The sequence below is a fragment of the Amblyomma mixtum genome, chromosome 1 (assembly GCF_055824585.1).
Source record: "Amblyomma mixtum isolate Tamu chromosome 1, ASM5582458v1, whole genome shotgun sequence".
Classification (NCBI taxonomy): Eukaryota; Metazoa; Arthropoda; class Arachnida; order Ixodida; family Ixodidae; genus Amblyomma; species Amblyomma mixtum.
The window spans coordinates 149,569,178-149,595,604 of NC_143012.1; the positions used below are offsets into that span (position 1 = coordinate 149,569,178).

The window sequence follows — 26,427 nt, forward strand, 5'->3', positions numbered from 1 at the left end:
CAGAGTTTTCAGGGCCCTTGATTAGAGTTGCTTTTAAGCTGCCTTATACTCCTGTCACACGGGAACCGCAAAGGCATTTCAGAATCAGGTCCTTATATCTAAAGGTGTAAGGAATGTAGGTACATGGCACAAATGCTGTGCCTTTGCTGTTGAGGGCCTTGGAATTGAAGGGGCCCGCCCGAGACTTTTGGAGCCCAAAGGTGCGGCCTTCGAAAACCTACAATCGCAGTGCCGTCCAATGTAAAAAAGTGAAAGCAATGAAAAAAAAAAATAGATGCAGCCAACAACGTTTGAAAACATCGTTAAGAATTATGAAAGGTCTGTCTGGCTTTGCTTGTGTTTATATTTTATGCCCAGATTTCAAGACAGTACAAGTGTTGCAGCAACATCGAGTGCTCGTGGTGGCCAATACACAAAACCTGCTGCTGCTGATGAGAGTAGCTGTAGCAGTTCTTTTAAGGAACCAATTAGAATAAAAATTGTCAGAGCTCAACGAATGAACAGAATACCCCACTTTAATTTTAAAACACTCACTTCAGCCGCCTCAAGCACAGCTGTGGGTGCTAAGCCTCAACGACTGTTTCGCCTTTGAACTCCACCGCAAAGCTGTGTCGCTGCTCCTTCGAGCTTTCGCTCCTTTGGTGAAAAGATGTGCGTTTGCTGGAAAGGCCTTCGAGGAATGGCATGTGACCAGGGTATTACAGTGAAACCTCGTTAAACCGTAGTTGGCCGGAACCCGGAAAAAGTACGTACTAAACGGTAGTACCGCTTAACAGGAGTAGCATAAAATCGCCCACTTACCTACCAAAAAACAAAACCAGAGATCAGTAGTAGTTGAAAGAAGGAAAAAAAACATGCAGCCTTTATTTTGCACTGAAAAAGTCGGCAATCTTCGTTTGACGCCGCGGTGTTCTGGCAGCGACAACAGCAGCCTCAAACTCATTTAGGCCGCGAGCCAGCTTCTCGGCCAGTCCCCTTTTTTCAGCGAACAGCCGCATCACGTTTACAGCGCGCGCAGCCTCTGCCACTGTTGGGCCCAAATCACCCTCACTTTCCACGTCGTCCTCATCACTGTCCGGCGCGCAGGCACTGCACGCTACCCACTCGAAGCGGGCGCGGCTTTGGCCGCTTATCTGTTCTTTCAGCCAGCGTCGGCTTCGCGGTTGTTGCTGCGACACGCGTCTTATCTTTTCTCTTTATCTTTCCTCTGATCTTTTAACTCTCCTCTATCTGCACTAGGCAGCGGTGGTGGCTCGGCTGAGCCAGTAGGCAGGGTGCAATTTCCTTTCACCCTTCTCTCAGTCGCAACAAAACAGCAACAAGCAGCGCACGACCGCTGCGACACAACAAAGCACAAAAAAAAAAAGATGCCAGCTGCTTCGGCCGCCGCTAACCTCGCTTCCCTCGCCCTTTCTCACGCTGCTGATGACGATGACCATACCGATCGCCTATGAGCAGTACAGTAGCGCCGCTCGTGGCAGTATTTTTTTCTTTTTGCTCTCGGCGCACCGGCTTTGCGGGCTGCGGAGTGAAGTCGAATTAACCGACGCACGACAAAATTTGTTCGAATTAACGAGAGTTTCGCCCCATAGACTCTTATGTATAATTGTAGGGAGCTCGCGTGCGCGTCGAGTTATCCGATTTTCCGAATTATGGCCTCCGCGATCGGCTCCGGCGGCTCGCCGTCGCGGAGGCCACGGGTAGTTATTGCTGCCGCGGCAATAAAACCCCCGAAGATGGCGCTAGTTGTATGATTACCAACTTTGGCGCCAATTTGTCATTAGAACCGTCCTTTGGGTCGGTGCTACCGGCGTGAATTCGTCACGCGCGAGTGCGACGAAAAGTGAAAATGGTACGTGCTAACCGATACGACCGCGATAAGCTGGTACGGTTTATGCGGATGCAAAATGCATTATGTTCAATGGGTGCTCAGTCGGGGACTTGACTTCACTACTTTTAAAACGAAAGTACTGTTTAAGCGGGTACTTTTTAACGAGGTTTTACTGTACATGGTAATTTTGCAGCCTTGTAACGTTCTGCACAGCTTCCTCTGACACTGTCCGCTTTATACATTAGAGGATGACAGTTGTGGCAAAATTCTTTGTTTCGCTGTTGCCTTGTGCAGTGCTGCAGAGGCTTTCAAGTGGTGCATGAGCATGACATTCTTGTATGTTATATGCAAGATGTTGGTAAACTTTTCTGTCTCTTTGCATGCGAAAAGATCCTTGGTCATGACTGATGTCCAGAGCTCATAAGTACTGTAAATTTATCATCAAAAAGTGTGGCACTTGTCGCTCTCTACTGCTGACTACACCTCTTGAGAATTTTTACGGTGGAGAAATGAGTGTAGCAGTCGCAGGAAGCTCGGAAAACACCTCCAGTGGCTATTCAGTTACAGAATGCTCACTAGCAGTGTTAAAGGGGCTCTGAAACACTTTGCGAGGAGAGTGCATGAACTCACTCAATCACTATATTCTCTTGTTACGAACACCTGAGCAGCAGAAAACTCACAATCGCGTGTGAAATTTGGCGAGTCCTTCCTGGCGACTTTTTCATGCTTGCGCCCTTCTCTGTTGCACACTCCTGTGTAATTCTGTACAGAGGTTGCTGTTGGTTAGATTCTTTCAAGCGAAGCAACTATGGGACGTGGCCACACAGCAGCATTGCTCCGGTGGGTTGGGAACCTCTGCACCCCTAGAGAATTCCCGCACGTGTCAGCGGTGGGGCTGGCAGAGGAGCGAAAGAAAAGGGAAAGGCGCAAAGATGCTGAAATTTAAATTTTTATTAATTAAACTCGGCTTCTACAAAATGCATTATAAAAATTCTTGCTGGAGGATATTCGTGAACCAGTGTTCTTCAACATCCCAGAATTACTGCACCTTTATTGAGAGCCCCTTTAAAAGGACACTGAAGACAAATTGGAGTTGGTCTGTATTAATAGATTATCGCATTTTAGCGATAGGCTACTTTTACTGGAGAGGGAGCTTTTGTAAGCTAGAAAAAGTCTGGAAATGAAATACAAGTATCACCACCACAACCACTAGCTGTGGTGCGTCAGGACAGTTTTTTGACACGGATCCCTGAGGCTAGGTTACATCATCGCTTCCAAACAGTGATCACGGGCTCCTTTTTGGTCTTGACGTCATGAGTTTGAACTGAGCGGCGGGAGAAAGAATCAAGAATGTTCTGTTTCTAAATCGAATCTATGAAATTCTAAAGCAATGAATGTATATTATGCTGCTGAACAAAAATGGCAGTATAGCTAGAAAGAGCCATCTAGTCTATTTTTGCTGAGAACAAAGACTGAATGCAGTTGTTCTCAGTGTTCCTTTAAGGCCTGCTTGAATGCGGAGGTTGCAGTAAATGTTTTTGTGATGAAACTACAGCTAAAACACTTTACACAGATGTGTCCACCTCGCTGACTTCTGGACTTTATCTTTGGGCTTATCTAGCTCTGCATGTATTGTTTGGATTGTTAGGAGAGTTTCTAGCACATTATTCTGGAAACTGTTTTTGAACTTCTGTTTTTGTTAAAGTCATTTAGTGCATGTTAGTGAAGTGTCGGCCATATGTTCCACTCGCCTCGCATTTGTCCATTGTATATTTATAGCAATCATATAGTGCACTCCTAAGTCAGGGTGTGTTCTTTCAATAAAGCTGTTTCTTTTTTGGGCCAAGTGATGTGGCTGATGTCTTGCCAGTGCATATGTTTGTCAACTGGATTAGCATGCTGGATGTTGAGAAGCCAACAGGGTAGCCAAGGCTCATGTTTTAGTGTCATTGAAGCATGTACAGTTACATGGCAGATGCCAGTTGCAAAAGTCTTTGGTCTGTGAATGACATTCCCTCTGGCCAATTGTGCATGGAAGAGCTCATATAAAAAACCACCAGTGCTTTTTTTTTTTTTGGTGTGTATTGGCACCAATGCTTCCCAACCACATGTGTTGCTTTTTACTCTAGGTCTGGTAAGCACTGCAGCTCTCTTGGAAGTCTTGGTTATGGCAACCCGTTTCTGCTTCCCATTTTATGCTGCACCCTTGGCAATTAAAAGAAAACACAGGTTCTGCTGTTACCGCCCTTTTTTCTAGTTTTTGAATGCTGGGGTTTTACAGCCTGTTCATTTGCTCTCGAGCAAAATTTCACTGATGACGATCTCAACTTACTTGTGAAGCTACAGTTTTGAACTGCAGCTAGGTTTGCAACAGTGTGTTGGCAAACACTAGTGTCACATGGTTAATTCACAGTAGGAGAACCCCTCGACCACTGAGGAATGTTCGTTCAACTTGGTTAAACGATGGCCTTGTGTGAATAGAATAAAGAACAGTGCCCGTGTCTGCAAAGTGATATGCAAAAAGACCCCAGGCCGCTGAAATTAAATATATTGCTTCGCATTCTTAAGGCGGAGATTCTTAAGTCTCCACATGTTCTATGTAACAAATGTGCCTTTTGCTGATTGACAAACATCACCAAAGCCAGATAGAGTCATGGAATTCATTTTTACTCAGAACCAAAAATTAGACGCAGTTTTCCTCAGCATTCTTTTAAGACACTGTTGCATGTTTCTGAAGTCTTTGAGACCCCTAGCTCAGAGCGTGGAAAAAGTCCTAGAGAAAGAGCCACTGAACCTATGGCTGCAAAATTTTATGCGTTAACAGGAACTCCCTGTAGGTTTGAGATACATGTTTTTGTGCCCAAGCTGACAAACCGATGAGAACGGTTGTGAAATTTTATAGTGCGCTACCACTAAGGTTCCCAGTCACCGATTTCGGCGATCTTTGCCTGAAACCGGACCTGATGAAACCGGAGTAGCTACTCGAAGCCGGTTATGTTAACTAAAAAGTAAACATGTGCACGCAGCATGACGCACGTTGCGGCAACCGCTTCGCATGCAAGTCGGCGCGCGCACACCTCAGTCATGCTCAGTAAAAGAACACACAGTAAAAGAACACACGTGCGTTTCGCTTAGCTACCGCGAGGTTGCATGGAGGATGATTCATGGCAACACTTCGCTGCCATGCGCTGTTTGAAAATTCTTCGCGCGGTTCGGGATGTTGGCGGTAGTAGCCACGCTGCTGGCTGCAGTTTGATGGCGATGCCAAGGCTAGCAGACGACCAGGTATGGACCAGGCCTGCAATCGACCACATTTTGGAAGCAGCCAGTGCCAAGCTGAACTTGAACTGCTGGAACTGGCACTATGCGATCGCGGCACCACTTCGGCACCGCCGCGAAACTTTACAGAGCTGGTGCAAGGAGTGCACGCGAATCGAACGGACCCGAGACCTGCAGCAACTCCCTCGAAGAGGAACGGTTCCTGTAGTGCAGTCGCACACAGCGAATTACCGTGCTGCTGGCTCGCCCGCTAGCTCGCGCTTGAACCCTGAATAATATCAGCCTGGAATCACGGTTGTAACTGTTGGAACGGTGCTTTAGCAAGGGTGACAGCAACCCTCCTCGGCTTTGCTTCGGAGCGGCTGGCGAACATCACCAGTGGCCTCTAGCAGCTAGCACCGCCTTCAGTACACGACGCTCCAGTTTTGTCCTTAAAATTGTTGGAACATTTTTTCAACCTGGCCGTGCCCAGAGCTACTCCCACCCACTGCCAAGACATCGGCAGAGTTGGTTCAGTTGCACCACGACCTGCCCAACAAACTCTGCCTGCTGCACCGCTGCACTGCTCACTACCCTAGTTGCCCTAGTGCTGCTTGCTCAGCGTCGCGTCGTTCGCAAGCTAGGATCAGAGCGCTCCCAGCGGCCAACCTGACACCTAGAACATCTAAGCCTACCTTTGAGGCCCCAGAGTGGCCAAACAGTGCAGGTTTGGAGCTGTGGTAGGTCATTCCCGGCACATGCCTAGAATAGGCGCTTGTTCTACGTTTTTGTGTGCCCTGACTCTCGCTTTTGGAAGCGTTTGACGTGCGTTTCTCCGGCTGGCGATGGCGCAGCAGCAGCAACAACAGACTTCGTTGTTAAAAGTACGCATGGAAGGTGAGTTACCCCGAATGCTTCAGGTCGGTTCGGGTGGTGCTCAGTACGCCATGGCGGACGCAGCGTGTATCGTTCTATTGGGCGCGCGTCGGCGGTAGAGTCCTTCCAGAGTCGCAGAGTGCTTGCGTGCACAGTTGTGCTGTTGTGCACCTTGCGGGAGCAGTGTCACCTGGACCGCTCCGAACAGGGCAAAGCAAGCCACAAATCAACGTTCTAGCAAAAAACGTTGAAGGACTATGGTTCTAGTAACGTTGCCACAAATCGTGGCTCCATGCTGTCTTGAACCGTTCCATGATGATTCTGTGATCTTGGGCCTGTGCAGGCCTGTGCTGGGTTCTGGCCACGCAGCGAATGTGCTGAGGGGTCGTGTAGCGCAGGTGCACAGTGCGCGTGCGTGTTTTTGTTGCGTGATTAACTTGAGGCGGAGTGCTTTGGTGCACGCTCATCCATTCGAGCTGTTGGGCGCGCGCTACTTTTTGAAGTGTTTGAAATTTCGTTTTTGTACTCATAACTTTGGGAGACATGCTGGTGGTACAGCGGACATGCTGATGAACGTAGCCATGCGTGCTCTAGTTGTGTATTAATGGTTTTGAACAATGCATACTGGCACCTCGTTTTTTCAATGGTGGGCTTTGAATTTTACGAACATGTTGCCGCATTGTTATGCGATTGGCATGTTTACACAGTTGCTTTTTGTTTGCCTAAGAGGGAGTTATATTCAGTAAGCCTGTTTCATCGTAATCTCATAAATCATGATAACGAGTCTACGACAACAGTGAAGGCCTTCTGCCTCGCATTAAATTGAAATTGCCACGACGCTTGTGGTGTTAAAATGCTAACTTTTCCGCACGGAAAGAATATGTTTGCCTACTTCAGTGCTTGGCAAGGGATACATAGCTGTGTCACGGAGTTCTTGGATCTCTATTTTTTGTTTTTACATTTGCTGATCTGTACAGCAGCATTAACTGCCTCCATAAAAATGGGTTTTATAAGCAGCCAGACTTCAGCTTTCTTTTTTTTTTCACTGATAAAATTTATTATGTTGGAATCTGCACTGGTCCAGAAATGTGTGTGCATGCAAAGGAACTGAAATTCAGCCTTAGGGTAAAATGTTTTTGCTACACAATTGGTTGCAGCAAAGCATTATTCTCACTGAATTTGCTTTAAGTTAAGGCTGATGTGACAACAGCACTGATTTTGTGGGGTGGCCTGGTCAGCATTGCAGTGCTGCACTAGCGTGATGACTCTGCAGCCAGTGTTTTTTTTTTTAGGTGCAGTTGTCTAGCAGCTTTGTACACCTACCTTCTATCCAAAGGTTTGGCCTGATTGTGCTTGCTTTAAATTAAGGCTGGTTTGAGAACTGCACTGATTTTGTTGGGTGTGCTGGTTAGCACTGCAGTGCTGAGCACAAAACTATAGCATGATGACTCTGCAGCCAGTGTTTTTTTTTTTAGGTGCAGTTGTCTAGCAGCTTTGTACACCTACCTTCTATCCAAAGGTTTGGCCTGATTGTGCTTGCTTTAAATTAAGGCTGGTTTGAGAACTGCACTGATTTTGTTGGGTGTGCTGGTTAGCACTGCAGTGCTGAGCACAAAACTATAGCATGATGACTCTGCAGCCAGTGTTTTTTTTTTTAGGTGCAGTTGTCTAGCAGCTTTGTACACCTACCTTCTATCCAAAGGTTTGGCCTGATTGTGCTTGCTTTAAATTAAGGCTGGTTTGAGAACTGCACTGATTTTGTTGGGTGTGCTGGTTAGCACTGCAGTGCTGAGCACAAAACTATAGCATGATGACTCTGCAGCCAGTGTTTTTTTTTTTAGGTGCAGTTGTCTAGCAGCTTTGTACACCTACCTTCTATCCAAAGGTTTGGCCTGATTGTGCTTGCTTTAAATTAAGGCTGGTTTGAGAACTGCACTGATTTTGTTGGGTGTGCTGGTTAGCACTGCAGTGCTGAGCACAAAACTATAGCATGATGACTCTGCAGCCAGTGTTTTTTTTTTTAGGTGCAGTTGTCTAGCAGCTTTGTACACCTACCTTCTATCCAAAGGTTTGGCCTGATTGTGCTTGCTTTAAATTAAGGCTGGTTTGAGAACTGCACTGATTTTGTTGGGTGTGCTGGTTAGCACTGCAGTGCTGAGCACAAAACTATAGCATGATGACTCTGCAGCCAGTGTTTTTTTTTTAGGTGCAGTTGTCTAGCAGCTTTGTACACCTACCTTCTATCCAAAGGTTTGGCCTGATTGTGCTTGCTTTAAATTAAGGCTGGTTTGAGAACTGCACTGATTTTGTTGGGTGTGCTGGTTAGCACTGCAGTGCTGAGCACAAAACTATAGCATGATGACTCTGCAGCCAGTGTTTTTTTTTTTAGGTGCAGTTGTCTAGCAGCTTTGTACACCTACCTTCTATCCAAAGGTTTGGCCTGATTGTGCTTGCTTTAAATTAAGGCTGGTTTGAGAACTGCACTGATTTTGTTGGGTGTGCTGGTTAGCACTGCAGTGCTGAGCACAAAACTATAGCATGATGACTCTGCAGCCAGTGTTTTTTTTTTTAGGTGCAGTTGTCTAGCAGCTTTGTACACCTACCTTCTATCCAAAGGTTTGGCCTGATTGTGCTTGCTTTAAATTAAGGCTGGTTTGAGAACTGCACTGATTTTGTTGGGTGTGCTGGTTAGCACTGCAGTGCTGAGCACAAAACTATAGCATGATGACTCTGCAGCCAGTGTTTTTTTTTAGGTGCAGTTGTCTAGCAGCTTTGTACACCTACTTTCTATCCAAAGGTTTGGTCTGATTGTGCCATGCTGTGTGGTAAAACCAGGGCATTATTTTGAATGTTCGGCATGCTTCTAGCATCCATGGCAAAGATATGGGTTTGGTCTGATTGTGCCATGCTGTGTGGTAAAACCAGGGCATTATTTTGAATGTTCGGCATGCTTCTAGCATCCATGGCAAAGATATGGGTTGTATAGGTTTGGTTTGGTTTATGGGGTTTAACGTCCCAAAGCGACTAAGGCTATGAGAGACGCCATATGGGTTGTATAGGTTGGGGCATGTAAAGTGCAGTACCCAAATTAAAAAAATCCTAAAGAAGCTGCAACATCATTGTTGCAACTTCATTGTTGCATCATTTTTCGAGGTTTGGAAGCCCTTTTATCCTGCCTTTTATCCTGCCTTTGGCATTACAATCTATGCTTGTACTGAGGTCGGATATAAAAGCTATATTTATCCTGCCATGATGGCATCCCCTGTCCTACCAGGTTGCAGAACATACAGCAGTGTGGCATAGATAACCACAGACAGAAGGACACAGAGCAGCACTGCACACAATGCTGCCAGTGCTGTCTTTCTTTCTATGATGGTCACCTTTGCAATTATGAACTAACTTGCCCGAGAGCAAGTTCTGTTAATGTATCTGTCCCACCAAAATTACCGGTAGTATGTTGATGTTAGCGAAATGTGTGTGCCGTCCGTTCTTTTAACTTGTGCTTATTTATTTTCGCCTGCTAACTGAGCTAGTCACCCTAAATAAATTCAGTCAAAATCTGCATGTGTAGTGTTGCTAAATAATATTGCAGCCGACACAGTTTGGGTACTGCGCCTCTCAAGACTTTAGCGAATATGTTGCTGTCTGCAGCTGTGCCAAAACCAAAGTATGCTAGAGAGTTCTGTGGTACTTGTTTGTGTGCTATACTGAAAATTTATGTTGCATTTCTTTGAAGGCTGCAGAAGGCTGATGGCTGATATAGCAGAATAAAATAATCATGGTAGTTACTGCAAGTGGGATCAATATTGGTGTCTGTCATGCCTAGTCTTGTGCAATCAATCCATGGTGGACAGCATAGTTTCTTTGGTTCTCAGCGATCTTGTTGCAGAGCTACCTTTATATAATGTTGGCACACATCTTGCTAATCACTTCCTGACGAACTCTAAAACCTTCTTGTATTTCCATATAATATATGTATTCACGCCGTTTCATAGATTGTGTATTTTTATTCTTTTAACTCCTTTCTGTAACTTTTTTCTAACCTTTTCTCTCCCAAATCCCCTCCTCAGCAAGCGTAGCATATCAGGCGGTGTTTGGTTTTTGTGGAAATACAGTTGCAAGTTTGCACCCGTGTGTGTGCACGTGTTTCTGCCTCGGGTCCCGTTGTTTTTTGTGCAAAGTTTTCGTGAATATGTCGCTTAACCAACTGGCCCTACAAACTGCAGTACTAAGCAATTTTTAGACAGCGGTTAAAATCTGTTTTTCATTAAAGAGCCTTTTCTCTGCCCTCTTTTCGTGCAAGAAATTCAGTTCAGTTCCGTTTATTTCAGTCATGTACAATGGCTGAGGAGAAAGGAAAAAAAGCCGCGCACTCGGCTTGACAAAGCTCCCTTCTCCCATAGTGATTTGACACAGTGATGGCAGATAACAGTAAAAACAAAAATGAGAAAATACATGAAATAACAAATATGTACAGGATCACCGGCATAGTCTCTCTATGTACACACAGGCAAAGGATAGCAGATTGATCACATCACGTGGATACTTTGTATATTTTACGGTTGGATACTATTCATTGTTTTGTAGAAGCATATTTCTGATACTGTTATATGAAATAGAGAGAATGAATGGATTAGTGAAAGTGTATCTGTTCAGGAATGACAGTAGTATATCTTAGTATTTGAAGTCCGTAATTTGGGTGTGGACAAGGTATACACACCAGTATTCACAGTGTATGCGTCTTGTGTTATGAACGGTATTTTCCCTTAGACTAGTAAGGTCAGTTAAAAATGTAGTATCACTGTGTACTTGAGATTTATACAGCTTAATCACATGATACTGATGGATGACCCTTGCATCCATAATGCGGTATTTTAAAAATAAAGAACCTGTGGCTGCAAAATATGTAGCATCTGCTATTGGTCTCTTGCATTTTTTTGTAATATTCAAACCTTCTGATTATTAGTTTGCATCATGATGCATCACCCCATACCAAATGACAATATATATAAGAGTCAAACAGACCATGGTATATTACAAGCTTTGTCCTAGTAGGTACCATGCACTTTCACCTTCTGAGTATGCCGACAACGCAAGCTAGTTTACCCTCCAATTGCTCAGTGTGGTTATCCCATAACATAAATTCATTAAAGTGAACACCAAGTGTTTTTACATTAATTTTATCTATCTTAGTACCACCCAAGACTAAATCTGTATGTACAACCCATTTCACATTTTTGGCTCTAAAAAATATTGCCTTCGTTTTACGTGTGTTTATTATAATAGTAAGGAATCTTTTTCAGACCAAGAGTAAAGTTTACCCAGCACGCTGTTTGGCCTTTTCGACTATATCATTTTGCGTTGGTGCCCGACAGAAATAAAGTTGTGTCATCAGCGTATGTTACATGCCGTATAAACGTGTGTAAGGATTGCAGCCGTGTACGGCTGCACCTTGTTTTCTCGAAGGAAGTACTAAAGAAAAAAGATTCGTGTAAGGGTCGCACTCAAACTTTCCACGACCCACGCGGGAATAGCCTTTGAAATGCACGCACGCTGACTTCCATGATCGGCTTCAGCTGCGAGCAGTGACTCTAGCGAGGAACTGTGCGCTTGATCGTGGAGACCACGCACGCGCACGCGGCTTTGGTTCCAAGCGGGGACTGGTTCACCAGTTCCTAGCTCGGGCAGACGGCCCCGACGTGCTCGCGCTGCAAGGGTCCTCCAATCCCCTTACCCTACCCAGCTACCTTCCCATCGTCCCCATTTCTCCTACACCCCCTCAGGTTGCATTCCTTGTACGCCGTGCGCTCACTACCATCTCTCACACCTTAGACGTCCCTGAAATAGATCATTTCCTCATCGAGCTGGTGCCGCAGCACACTCGGGATAGCAGTCTCTTCATCTTCAATGTATACAGCCACCCGAAGTGCCGGCGGCACGACTTCGATCGACTATTCACGCTTGCCAAGCGCGCTGCACATAAATGCCCCCTCCTAATTGTAGGGGACTTCAACGCCCCACATACGGCCTGGGGCTACACAACCGACACTCCAAAGGGACGCAGGGTACGGCTCGCAGCTCAACAGGCCGGCTTCTCCCTTCTCACAGGCCCCACCACCCCTACTCGCATCGAGAACAGCGTCTGCACAGACACTACTCCCGACCTCACCTTCACCCACCACCTCCCCAACACTGCGTGGTGTAACACCCAGGAGAATCTGGGTAGTGATCACTACATCATCGAGATTCTCCTGCAATCAGGCCAAATATGCAGACCCCCTCGTGGTGCTACCATCACTAAATGGGACTCATTCCGCACCTCCCGAGCAGCTCGTACTCTAAACACCATATCAGACATAGCTACTTGGACCGACCAACTCCATCGTGACGTCCGCGGCGTGACTCGCCTCCTCCCAGAGGACTGCCCTGCAGACGCAATGGATTTCCATCTCATGCACCTATGGGAGGCTAAGGCTGGTCTTGAGTGGAGGTGGCGGCGTCAGCGCTATAATCGAACACTCAAACGCTGGCTGGCCCGGCTCAACAAGGAGATTGAGACACATGCCGCGACCCTATCTCGCCAAAATTGGGAATCCCTCTGTAACAGGTTGGATGGCAACATGAGCCTGCCTCAGACCTGGAACCTATTTTGCCATCTCATTGATTCTACTCAGTCCAAGACACACCAGCAATACAACCTCATAAAGCTCATACACACATCCGAGGCCTCCCCGCAGGAACTCCTCAAGGAGCTTCGTGATCTCTACTTCCCTGCATATCCCTCCGCAGACCACCCTGACTACACAGGCTCACCGAACGACCTCCTCGACCGACCGATCACCGAGGCGGAAGTCAGGGCAGAACTTCAGCGCCCCAACACGTTCTCAGCTCCTGGCCCCGACAGAGTGCACAACAAGGCACTCCGAAACCTCGATTCCCCCTCCGTCAAAGCCATAACCGACTACTTCAATGAATGCTGGATGCGCGGCGCCCTCCCACCTCAGTGGAAAGACGCCAAAGTAGTCTTTATTCCCAAATCCGGCAAACCACTTCTCCCCGTTAACCTTCGTCCCATCTTCCTTACTTCGTGTGTGGGCAAGCTCATGGAGCACGTTCTCCACACCCGGCTCAGCCGATATCTGGAGAATAACAACCTCATGCCTTCGTGCATGTTTGGTTTCCGCCCAGGCTTATCCACCCAAGATGTCTTTCTACAACTCAAACACCACATCTTTGACTCCCCCGCGGGCGACACCAAGGCTATCCTCGGTGTTGACCTGACAAAAGCTTTCGACAACGTTACCCACGCAGCCGTCCTAGAAGGCTTTCATGCCCTAGGCGTAGGTCCACGGATGTACAATTACGTCCGCGACTTCCTCTCCAAACGCACAGCCTCACTCACGTTGGGCGATCACCAGCTGCCCGGTGTCTCAATGGGAGCACGGGGAACGCCTCAGGGTGCTGTGCTGTCTCCTATCCTCTTCAACATAGCCCTCCTCCAACTCCCTCACCAACTCGCCCAAGTTCCCGACATACATTTCAGCTCGATTGGCCCAGACATCACTGTCTGGGCCAATCGAGGCAGTGATGGCAACATGGAACACAACCTACAATTGGCCCTCAGCATCATCGACTTGTATGTTTGAGCGCGCGGCCTAGCCTGCTCCCCTTCCAAATCGGAACTCTTTCTTTACCGCCCCAGGCCGCACGACCCCGCCAACCCTCCCATATCACTTAAACTAGGGAATCATCCCATTCCCCTCGTCTCAAAGATTCGCATCCTGGGCCTTGTCCTTCACTCCCACGGCATGCACGGCGACACCATCCAAGCTCTCCAGACCCAAACTCAGCAAGTCATCCGTCTAATCTGACGCGTGGTGAACCGGCGCGCAGGTCTGTGAGAGCGGAACACTCTATGCCTCACCCAAGCCTACATCACGAGCCGCACGGCATACTCATTCCCCTACCTTCCCCTAAAGTAGAAGGTGCGGGACCGCGCCAACGCGCTCCTAAGGAGCTGCACGAAGGTCGCCCTCCGTCTATCCCCCAGCATCTCTACTGCCCGGCTTCTCAAACTCGGTACCCACAACACATTTGAGGAGCTGGCAGAAGCCACTCTAAAAGCACAGCTGACTCACCTGTCGGGTACCACGGCAGGCCGCACTCTGCTCTGTCAGCTAGGCATCGCCCCAATCATCCATCCTACAGAGGAGGCCCCCCTACCTCCAGACCTACGCTCCGATCTCATCATCAATCCCATCCCTAAGAACATGCACCCGGAGCACGACAGAGAGCGCAGGTCGGCCCACGCCAAAGCCTTGCACAAGCTTTACGGTGACAGTTCCGAGGTAGTCTATGTGGACGTGGCAGCGTACTTGCCGGGCTCTCGCATGGTCCTCGCCGTCGCTAACAATCAGGCCCGATTACTCGCATCAGGCTCCATCATCACAGACTCATCAGAAATGCAGAGGAAGCAGCCATTGCGCTTGCTCTCATCTCCACCTCTGCCACCAAAATTCTCTCCGACTCAAAATCTGCCCTGTCCAATTTCGCTAAATGCTTGATATCCCGCACCGCGGCTCGGCTTCTAAGCTTCTGGCACCCCACCTGCCCTGTAACCCTTATCTGGACCCCCGCACACGCAGGCCTCCCAGGTAACGAGGAGGTCCACTCCCTTGCCCGAGATCTCACTTTCCGGGCTAGAGTTGGCCCCCCTCCGTCATCCCAGGAGCGTCTGTTTACCTTCAGAGATATCCTTACCCACTACCGAGATACCCGGCACGTTTACGCACCACCGGCTTCCTCTCTAACCGTAACCCAGGCCTCCCACTGGTGCTGACTCCAGACCCGTACTACTCCTTACCCTATTCTTCTTCATGCCCGCTACCCCGATCAGTTCCTTTCCTCCTGTAAGCTCTGCGGGAAACCGGGAGACTTTATTCATATCCTTCTCACATGCCCCACCTTCCCACACCCTCCATCCCCAACCACGGCGGAGTCATGCTGGGAGACTCTCCTGGCCAGCTCCGCTGCTGCTGACCAGTGCCGGATAATTACCGACGCCTTGAAGCGGATAGCCCTCCAAGGACTGTCCTTTGCCCTTTAAGGGCAACCCCCTAAGGGTTGCCTCGTGCCACGTAAGGGGAGGCAGGGTTTGCCCCTTCTGCATTGCTTGGCAATAAATGTTTCAACCACCACCACAGGGGCTTCCAGGTGCTGCCCACGGATGGTGCTTGAGGCCGCGGGTATCATCATCATCTTCAACTTCTTCCTTCGCCGCGAGCTCCCATTATACGTATTGGCATCAGTAGACACCGTTTGCATACAGTACTGTGTTACCGTTACCGGAGTACCGGGAGCCCGCCCACCGCCGGTCAGCACGTGCTGATCGCTCCTGATGCTGCCAGCACGGGCGCAGCTGCTGGGTACCTGGCGCCATCAAGGCGATTTGCCCCCGCGTGTTGGCTGCGTGCGGGCCTCCAGTACCGGCAATGGTAGCACGGTGCATAGTATGCTAAAGGTGTTTATAGTATCACCAGCTGTAGCCTTTTGTGGCTGTCAAAGGCATGGGAGTTGTGGTCAATGTTACTAGAACAAACTTGGTTGGGGTAGTGTGTTAGTTCACCGTAGTTGTGCTTTTCGTGTGCTGCTGCCGAGCATTGCAATTTTAGAACGATGGGCAAGTACCTTAATAGCTACATGGCTGGGAGCTTGCTCTCAAACATGGCAAACTTGTGGCGGGCAGCAAATTTGATGTGTACAAGAAGTGCGTCCGATGATGATGCAACCAAAAGGATGCGTATAGGAACACAAGCTGCAATAAATGCGCTTTCCGAGGCAAGCTGTGCAAGTTTCCCAGACTGGAAGAAGAGCTGCTCCTCTATGTGATGGAAGTGTGGAACAACGGCTACGCTTTGACAGCGGACATGCTGCACGACTTCTTGTGGGATGAGCGTGCACCAGAGCCAGCACCAGCTTGGAGTCAGAAGACTCCGTGAATGATGATTGAATGTAGAGTAAATGCCGCTCATTCCCCGATTGATGCGTTTTTACTTAAAGAAAAAAGATTCTCACATCACATGTATGGACCACACCGCTAAAATTGGCCCTCAGATCTGGAATAAAAAAAGTGCGGCCTTTACACGTGTTTATATGGTATTCCATTTCGGAGTCGATCTGTACTAAATCGCTAATATATATGTTGAATAATAAGGGACCAAGGATACTTCCTTGAGGTACACCATGCTTTATTTTGTAAGTTGAATGACGATTATCTGGAAACATACTGATATCGGTCAGTTAAACAGCTGGTGATGACAGATAGTGCCTTGTCCCGGGCATCATATGCAGAGAGTTTAATAAGAAGAGTCTCATGAATAATCTTGTCAAAGGCTTCGTAGAAATTTATGTATATTCCCAGAGTTTTTTGTTTACATTCTATGTTATTTAGGATTATTTCTTTTTGCGTCAGGGGAGCCATTTCAGTTGAGGACTTAGGTCTAAATCCAAACTGTTTTGTTGTGATCACACTATTCGTCGAGAAAATTAGAAAGACATAGATGTATTATTTTTTCCAAGCCCTAGAAAAAATAGGCAATTTAGATACTGGCTATAGATACAGAGATAAAGATACCGGCATCGTTTTTTCAACCACCTTTATAGAGAACGACTACTTTTGCTATTTTCATGTCTGAAAAGGAAAATCCCTGCAGTTAGAGATGAGTTATAGATATTAGTTAAAATCGGGCAAGTAATGTCCAAGACGTACATAACAGGTTTCATTTTCAGTCCAAAAGCATCTTCACTGTTTGTATTGTTCATGTCTTTATTTATATTAAGCACCTCATTTTCATCACAGCATGTTAGAGAAATACTGTTGCTTGCATAGTTAGTAGTTTAATCCAATGCCATATTTTTGTGTTCACTATCAACAAGTGTACTGAAATAGGTATTAAACTCGTTTGGGAGTGTGAGTCCGCCATGATGGCATTATGTTTCTTAGTATCGTCTTTTGCTTTGGTTCTACATCACAAATCTGTTTCTGCTTCTAGTGTTGTAGGCGAGAAAAGCCAAGAGGGTGGGGGAAGTACACTGTTCTCTTCTCACCCAGGGGAGCAGGAGATGGTGATCCACGTGGAGCCAGCAGAGAGCCTGGAAGGCAGCACGCTGGTGCCCGTGCAGGTGATCCCTGAAGTGACTGCGCCACCTCCTCCCCGCAGTGGTGGTGAGTGAGGAAGCCCCCTTTCTTTCTGTGGCAGCTGGGGCCTGCATGCTAAGCGAGGGCCCAGGGTGCCAGCTGAGGAACAAGGCAGTGCTTGGGCAGGCTGTGTCATTAAGCGTAGAAAGCTGGGCTAGTTGGTTGCTAGTACAACTGTGAGACATTCCAGTGGCTAAAAAAGGCATGTACGAAGGTATGCGAGACAGGATGAACGCTGGACTTCAACTGAGGTTTATTTCACAAACAGGTATTATATACAAAGGGGATGCAAAGACATAGTAATCCATGACCAGATAAAAAACCCATTATCACACAAATGCAGAAGGTACGAGTGCCATGCCACTCACGTTTGCCACATCGGCGCACCTTCTATTTATCGCCTACCTGGCTGAACCAACACGTTTGCCTTGACGTAATCTATTTATTTTTTGCGTAGCGCCACAGAAGGGCTGCTGTGAGGAAAACTGCGTCAGCAGCCCTTCTGTGGCGCTATGCAAAAAAAGAAATAGATTACCCCAAGGCAAGCGCTCCAGGGAGGCGATAGATAGAAGGTACGCCGATGTGGCAAATGTGAGTGGCATGGCACTCGTGTCTTCTGCATTTGTTCCATAATGGGTTATTTATCTGGTCACGAATTACTATCTCTTTGCGCCCCCTTTGTACATTACCTGTTTGTGGAATAAACCTCAGTTCAAGTTAAATGAGTGATTGGCGTGAGAGCTTGCTCGGGAAGAGCCACCTTGGTAGCACAAGCCCCACCGGTCGCAGCACCTGCCATTGCAGGGCAGTGATGCATTGTTTAATGGCTGCTCAAGGAGTGGCATGAGGACTCCCAGAGAACTATGAACATTATGTAGAGAATCTCCAGTTCCGCACATATGGGCATTAACCCATTAATGCTATCGCATCATACCCCTAAGTAGTGCTTAAGTGTCCCCTTCAATTTCTAAATTATTTTTTGTAATTATTTGGTTGGTTTACGGGGTTTAATATCCCAAATCGACTCAGGCTATGAGGGACGCTGTAGTGAAGGGCTCCGGAATAATTTCGACCACCTGGGGTTCCTTAACGGGCACTGACATCGAACAGTACACGGGCCTCTAGAATTTCTCCTCCAAAGAAATTCAACCGCCGTGGCCGGGATTGAATCCTTGTTTTTCGGGTCAGCAGCCGAGTGCCATAACCACTGAGACACTGCGGCGACTTTTTGTAATTTTTTATCCTACCAGGAGCTTGTACATTTCGTTGTTTAGTGAATAAAAATTTCGGCAGATAGTAACAGCACTTGTAGTGTGTGCATCTCTCTGCTTCTTGTCCATGTTTTTTTTTTTTTTTGGCTGTGGGAACATGAAGGAGCATTGACTTGCCCAGTTCTGTGTTCCTAATTCTGTTTATAGTGGATCAATGAAAGGAGAAGGTGTCGGGGCTGCAGATTCAGAGGAGGGCAAGCTTTACCTGGTTCTGGTGCAGTGTCCTCATCATGTGAGAGACTGTTGCTTATTGTCGGGCCTCGTAATTACCATGGGGAGAGGGTTGCTACACCCACAAGGTGAGCTCGTGACTTGGAGGCAGTTCCAGGAATGCCGTATTTTCTCTCTTTTTTTTGCACTGACGGTCATTCTTTGATAATGTCAACCTCACTGGGGGCATGTGGGGCCCTCAGGTGTATTCTTTCAGGTGCCGTGTGCTAGGCATGGTGGTCTTGCATCTTCTGTCTTCAAGACTATGCACGGGGAGTGTAATGCAGCTGACTTGGAGTTTTTTTTAAACTGTAATTGGGTGCATTTCTTGTGCAGTGTTTTCCTGTGGGTGGCTCATGCGCGGTTGCTTGGCGAGTGCTTAGGTGGGTCCCAGTGTCATAATCGCCATGTATAATCACACTCGTTGTGCCTCAGTGTGCTGGTGGCTAGGCACACACACTGACATGGCTGTGAGGTTAGTGCTTTGAGCAGCGGAAAGTTAAGGTTCATCCGTTCTTTGTGTCCAAATGACAGGGCATGTATGAAGTTATAGCCGTCCTAAGTGATGAGTCGTGCAATAACATTGCTCCGTGCATACTTAAAGACGCTATAGTTATAGTTACTGCCCCAAGTCACCCCTCAAGAAGGAGCTGAGCCGGCTCCGGAACGTTGGGTCTCAAATTAGAGTTCTTGGTTGGAGATGTGTTCGAGTTAATTGTAAATAAATATTGCTTCAGGCATAAAATCACCAACTGCCAGTTGCAGCTCGTCCACCTCCCCCACAGCCCATAATGTCTGGCTGCGTGTTCTACGCAGGCATTGAGTGGAACAGCAATGAGAGCAAGATCCTGCTGGAGCACTATGTGCGCTATGTGCCGCATGTTGGTCCGGACAAGAAGTTCCGCAGCAAGAGGGAGATGTTCAAGCGCATCGCCGAGCACCTCTTCGAGGAGACAGGCCAGCAGCGCACCGCAGAGCAGTGTGAGAATCGCTACAAGACCATCAAGCGCCGGAAGCGGCGCTGTGCGGAGCTCACAAGCCTTGCTACAACTCGCATCCTGCTCAGCAGCACCACAGAAGAGGAAGCTGAGGAACAGGGCACAGTGAGTGCCATCCCTCGTTGTTTATACAAATGAAAGAAGCTGACAGTCGTTGAAACCAAGGAAAGCTTCATAATGATGGAAAGCATAAGGGAGCTTACCATTACAGTTACACGCATCTTACTTTACATTCCCCTATACCTTCTTTGGTTTCATTTACTGTTGGCTTTTTTCATTTGGGCATCATTATGAGCTCATCACCTCCTTGCCCTCAGCTTTGCCTACTCAATGTCTTGTAGTTTGGTGCAGCACAGAAGACAGCTATTTTCGTGTTGGCTTGTTGAGCTTGTTGAGGCGTGTTGTTCGTATGCTGACAAAAACAACATGCCAGCAAACCAAGCTACTTGTTTATTGTGGTTTTGCATTAAGCATCGTACAGCGCTTTCTCCTGACTGGTGGGTCCACGGAGCTGTGAGCTAACATGCTTTGAGTGAAAGAACGAAACAAATAAACATGAACAAGAAATCTGAGAGATGTTGCTCACTGACATACTTTTTCCAGACAAGTGACAGGGGTGAAATTCCAGAAAAAGTTGCTGCTTATGGAATACGAAATCAGTTCCCTTGAAAAGCTATCAACCATATGCAACGCACCACTGCATCAAGGGTAATGAGAAAATGTTAGCTGTTTCTTTGCTCGTCGCAGCAGAGGTTGGGCGATGCATGGTTCTGTGACCATGTATTGAGGCTCCATAATCAGCTGCATGATTTTGTCATATATGTGAAGCAAGGCATGAGTGTCTATGAGCTTTGGCTGTCATCTGCACAAATGCCACCAAGTTACTGCCTCAGTGCAACTCTTCCGTTGACACACCGGTCTGCCTGGCTGATGCAGTTTGCTTGCTTATACGACGGTGGGATTTTATGCATGGCACAGGCAGAAGGCAAAAAAATGAGTTGAGTATGTCCTTGGGGGCTCACGTGTAGTGCAAAGAGCACCTGATTGCCCGTGGTGATCATTTCAGTCATTTTCCCAACACACAAATGCTACTGCCCTGCTGATAATGTTAGGTTTGTTTAGCGCATAGGTAATTGTGGCCCGCTGTTGCCTTGTTTTCAGCTTAGGAGTGCAGTTTATTCTCAGGACATAAAATAGTTAAAATAGGGCAGGAGACATGTGCTGAACTCTCTTTCAGTATAAATAAAGTGAGTTTGCAGTTTTAAGTAAATGGTCATGAAGCCACAGAGTGATTGGTTGTACTTGCAGCTAGACGGGGTGTTTTTTTTGAGGTTTTTTTGAGTTATATGAGTGCTTTTTCCGGCATAGCACTGTCAGCTGTTAGTACATCAGAGTACAGCTAAGACGTGCTAACTAGCGGGCTTGTTAACTAATACTGAATAGTTAACTTTTTAACTATTGCTGTTAGGCTCCTTAACTACAGAGAGGTGTGTGGCCAAGTGTAAGTAATCCATATCAGTTTTGGAATTTTGAAACACGGTTACCCTCAGCGCATGACCCAACAAATCTGGCCATACTGTGTCAAAATACATGTGCTTTCGAGAAGCTGGCAGGCAAAGCATTCTCTTCAGTGCACGTAACTCGTTGAAATACCCAAAATTTGTTGGGACACAGCGCCGAGAGTAACTGCGTTATCAAAATTCTAAACACTGGTATGGATATTACTTACACTGGGCTACACACCTCTCAGTAGTTAAGGAGCCTAACAGTAGCAGTTAAAAAGTATGGGGTCACTCCGCGTCCAGCCAGCCGGGAAGGCGAGCTTCCGTGCCGGCTACACGCAGGCGTTTCTCGTAAGCGACTCGTGTCCCCAACCCGTGGCGCAGAGTCACAGTCACAGCGGGTTCGACGAAATAGGCAACGACAGAGTACGCTAGGAAACAGTTTATTATCCTAACGCAAGGCAAAGCACACTGCGGAAGTATGTTCTATCCGATAAAAAGGTTCAATTGCTCACCAAGTCGTCGTCGACTGGAGTGTAGGCATCCAGGAGGCACGGGCAGGCAGGAGGGTCTGTCGGAGGGGCAGCTCGCAGGATCGCCGCGGCAGCAGAGAGCTTCCCGCTGCCCGCTGCTCCCTTTTAACCCTCCGACATTCCTCCCCTACTGGTCTAGTGCGTAGCCGTGACGTCACGTCCGAGCTGGGCATGAGAAGAGTGGCCAGGTGCCCTCTCTCCCCATGCCTGGCGGCATGCGCGCTCGTCACGTGACTCGGCGCAAGGGCGGTGAAGGATATTTGTATATCCCACAAAAGCTAACTATTCAATTTTAATTTACCAGCCTGCTAGTTAGCATGTCTTAGCTGTATTCTGATGTACTACACCGCTGAGAGTGCCATGCCGAATAAATCACTCTTCTAACTCAGAAAGCCCATTTTCAAAAATTGTGTAAATTCTTAGGTGATACACCCTGAAATCAATGGAAGAAATGGGCTTGGACAGGGCATGTAATGCGAAGGCAAGATAATCGGTGGCCCTCAAGGGTAATGGAGTGGATTCCAAGAGAAGGCAAACGTAGCAGGGGGCGACAGAAAGTTAGGTGGGCGGATGAGATTGAGAAGTTTGCGGGGACAAGGTGGCCGCAACTGGCGAAGGACAGGGTTAATTGGAGAGACATGGGAGAGGCCTTTGCCCTGCAGTGGGCGTAGTCAGACTGATGATGATGATGATGATGACACCCTGGATAGCTGCACATGTGGCAAGGGTGGATCAATGGGCACATCTTGGAGGGAGGAGGGTGCTGTAATATTTGCACAGTGCATTTCTTACTTAGACTTTCTTCAACAAGCAAAAATGGAGGGGAATGGGGTAGGAGACCTAGTGCAGTTTTCCCACCAGAGATTCCTCCCTTCTGCCCCCTCCGTCCGATGTTCAAGTCCACCGCTGGTACTTGACCAGATTTACATTGGCCACATCAGTTGGTGTTCCACTGAGCATGCGCACAAATGCTGCTATGCTGCGACCAACAACACTGGGTTGGGGGGCACATGGCATATGACATCATGAATGATGTGGTTGCAGCTGCAGGCAGCCCAGTTTCTGGGATAGGAAAAGTCATAAAATTGAGAAACCTGGTTGGGTGGGGGACTTTGTAGCGAAAAAGCTGAACTGAGCTGTTTCAGCATATACCCTTGCAAACACTTCAGGAAATGAAGTGGCATTTTTAAACAGTTACTTTTAACATGCTACATTTGATGCATATGCATAAGAGTACATCTCGTGACAATAATGGCTGTTTGGTATGAGGAGCTAGTTTACGTTTTCTGACATGTAGCTGGAAGTCTGTGGCTAAGTACTGTATATGCTCGGTCAGGTTGTCCTGACAAACTTTTGAAATGGAGCTCATTTAAGAATCATTCATCAGTGAATATGACACATACATGACTGCATTTTAATGCTCTATGTGTTGTCTTCTTCTTCTTCTTGTAATCTTTCATGGTGCTCCCCTTTAGTGATTGTCTGTGTTTATTTTGTGCATATTTTTATGCCCCTGATCTTTTGGTCTAGCAGTTGATGTGTGCTGTTCACTCGTTTTGCTAAAAACATAATTTATTTGCTGCACCAGCAGTTTGCTATGATTGCACAAGATGCTTAGTGGGGTAGCCCTCTGCTTGCTGTCACTGAGGCGGAAAACTGAGTTTTGATACACACTGTCCACTGGGGAGTCTCAGTGAGGCAATTTTTAAACTTTTTTTGTCTTATCATAATTTTTGGTCTATTGGGGAGCGGGAGCCTTGAGAAATGGGCAGTGTATACTGCATGCATGGAAATGCAAGCAGTAGCTGTGTGTGCACACGGAGATGATATACTGTGCAGCACTGGTGCATGACAAGTTTTGATGGCCCCAACCCTATGAAAGGCTTGGCATTGCTTGCTCTGTGTGCATAAGCTTTTGTGTGAATTTTCTGTCAAGCCTGAATTTTCTCTAGTGCACTCAGTGTATTGCTAAGACCTGAAGAAGGCACATTTGATGTAGGTGAAATACAAAATACGTATGTGTGCTGTGCAGTGGCAGTTAAAGAACCCTAGGTGGTTGAAATTGATTTGGAGCCCTTCACTGTGGCATTTCTCTTAGCCCATTCCTAGCTTTTGGATGTTGAGCCCCACAAACCAACCAGGCAAGACATGATGAAGGCTGTATTAGTGCGACAATTAAGGACACTCTGAGCATGCTGACTATGGTGCATAAGTATTTAGGTACTATTTATTTTGGGGCACCTGTACATTGCGCGTGGTTCAAAAAGAATACACAGAACTATGGGTTTTTCACATTTTAAAGTTAGTGGCATCAAACATGAGATGCTTGTGTATTTCCTTGTAATACTTTGATTTGGGTTAGCTGGTTCATAGTGGCGTATTTTGGAGATTGCACAAAAGGGAACAAGAATGGAGAAGGCATGCAAAAACCACGGTGCTGGTTCTGTTGTTTTTGTGTGCCTTTTGTGTGCTTTTTGTGTGCCTTTTGTATGCCTTTTGTGTGTCTTTTGTGTGCTTGTTACCTTGTGTGCTGTTTCCAAAATGCATTGCCATTTTCTGGGCCTGAGCAGTGTGTGTGTAGCATGCTCATCGGCCTCCTCGTTTGCTTCCGCATGGGTGATGCCTGTGCATTTTGAAAAAACCCAGGAGAGAGAAGCGATGGCGCTGGGAGAGGAGGACGAGGCTGAGCCCCAGGAGGAGGAGGGGCAGCAGGAAGAGGCCGAGGACAATGACCCCGAGCTTCTCGCTGAGCTGGCAGCCATGGGCGACGAGGAGCACCAGACAAGCCGGCGGGCCTCCAGGAAGCGGGGGGCCAGCTCAGCGTTGAACCAGCAGCAGCTGCTGGACCGGCTGCAGGAGCTGCACGAGCGGCGTGAACGGCGGAGGGACGAGCGCGAGCGCCGCAGGGACCTCAGGCACGCCGAGCAGATGAGCCTGCTCCGAAGGATCCTGAGTGTGCTTGAACGCCAGCCACTCACTGCACACTCGCGAGTGACTGCTGCACATCGGTGACTCCTGTGTGTCGTGTTCACTGAAAGCTGGCAGAGGCCAGGAAGGAACATTGGCTGACGTCAGAAGCTGTAGTCCCGGACAAGCTTTCGGAAGTGCAGTTCAGACATTGCTGAACTTTGGACGTTGGTTCTCATTGTTTTAGATTTTGCCCTTTGGCAGTGTGTTGTGTGGTTGCGAGGTCAGTTCTAAAAATGTCTTTGGCCCATCTTGGAGCAAAGGAGAAGCAGCTCTGTGAATTAGTGTTCAGTGAACATGCTTACTTGCTGTGCCAGCCTTGAATACTGGATCACTTAGTGCAGCTGAGTTTTTGCACAGCAGTGAAGTAGGCAGTGTAAAGTGGGGTCCAGCTGCAGCCTGCTGGGTGCAAAAAGGCAGTTTCAAGGGCCCAGTTCATGTTCACTCCTGATCGATGCTGCAACCTTTTTCCTTTCCTGTGCACAACTACACACACAGGTATTGTACAGAGAAATATTTTTTAGGTAGTCATGAAGCCACTTTGTTGGAGAGTGCCCCCAGTGCACTCTGACTTAGGATTGCTCTACTCAAGTGCTTCACAGCGGCTTTCGTACACCTGTGCAAGGCTTGCAGTGGCAACCAAGTATAAAATGTTGTGTTTGCCTGAATGAAGGTGTGTCATACAGGTATAATTTGTGTCTATGAGCAAAGCATATTTCTGGAGCATTGCTGCTTGGACTCAGTCAATGAGTGGGATGCAAGCATTGTCTGTCTTGCTTAGAAAAAGCTAGCAGTGCTTCTTATGCTTGATTTCAGCTCTTTTTAGGGTCCACGAGAGAATACAGAATGACATATAGAAAGCGGATGTATGTCTGCTGGAGTTATCAAACACCCAGGTTTCCAAAATGCAGGGAAATGAGAAGTTGCCTCAAGTCATAACCACTTTCACTTTCCTGTTTGGCATCCTTTGTGACAACACTCTGTAGTATAATACTATGAAATATAAGTAAAGTCTTGCTGTGCCAAGTGCACATAGCATATTACTAGCACTTGGTCACTAAATTTAGCTGATTTCGGCTTTTCAGGTTGTCCCAGTGAGTCCTCAATATTCATTTGTACTGGCAGCTATTGCCACAATGTGGTGCAATCTAGAGACGTGAACATGGAGCAAATTTAGACATGAGCACAAAAGTGTCCATTGCATCGAGTAGGCCTGCATTAACATCAGAGCTGATGAAACCAGTGTTCCAAGCTTCAGTAGTCCAGAGTGCTGGCCGCACCATTTTCTTATCCCCGTGGATCCCCAGTGCCATTGCATTTATGTCGAGGCAAGTAGAAGCACTCAGTTCCATTCAGCATTTGTAGCTCACTCTGTTTTGTTGGCAAAGTGTTGCCATCAGGGTATGTGTGCAGTGTTTACAGGAGATAGAGCATCCCACCAATGCACTGCAGTAATATCCGTTCTTTTTTTATCAGCCATGGTTTTAAAGCTTTTCAGCAATGGTGCTGCTACGTGGCAAATGAAATGGGGTTATGGGTTTAGGGGGGTTTAACGTCCCAAGGCACTTGAGGGCTCCGGAAACTTCGACCACCTGGGGTTCTTTAACGTGCACTAACATCGCACAGTACACGGGCCTCTAGAATTTCGTCTCCATCGAAATTCGACCGCCGCGGCCGGGATCGAACCCGCGTCTTTCGGGTCAGCAGCCGAGTGCCATAACCACTGAGCCACCGCAGCGGCATGGCAAATGAAAGTTCATGGGAGTAAACTTGGCTAGTGCATT

General features: G+C 47.4%; 1 protein-coding gene across 1 annotated transcript; it reads left to right on the plus strand.

Moving 5' to 3' along the window:
* Positions 1 to 5,737: 5,737 nt before the first annotated feature.
* On the plus strand, positions 5,738 to 26,427 carry LOC149367938 (uncharacterized). The gene is made up of 4 exons (XM_089558000.1): positions 5,738 to 5,986; positions 17,076 to 17,189; positions 19,460 to 19,746; positions 24,323 to 26,427. Exons 1-4 carry the CDS (start codon positions 5,935 to 5,937, stop codon positions 24,686 to 24,688), a joined length of 819 nt encoding a protein of 272 aa, XP_089414126.1. The 5' UTR covers positions 5,738 to 5,934; the 3' UTR covers positions 24,689 to 26,427.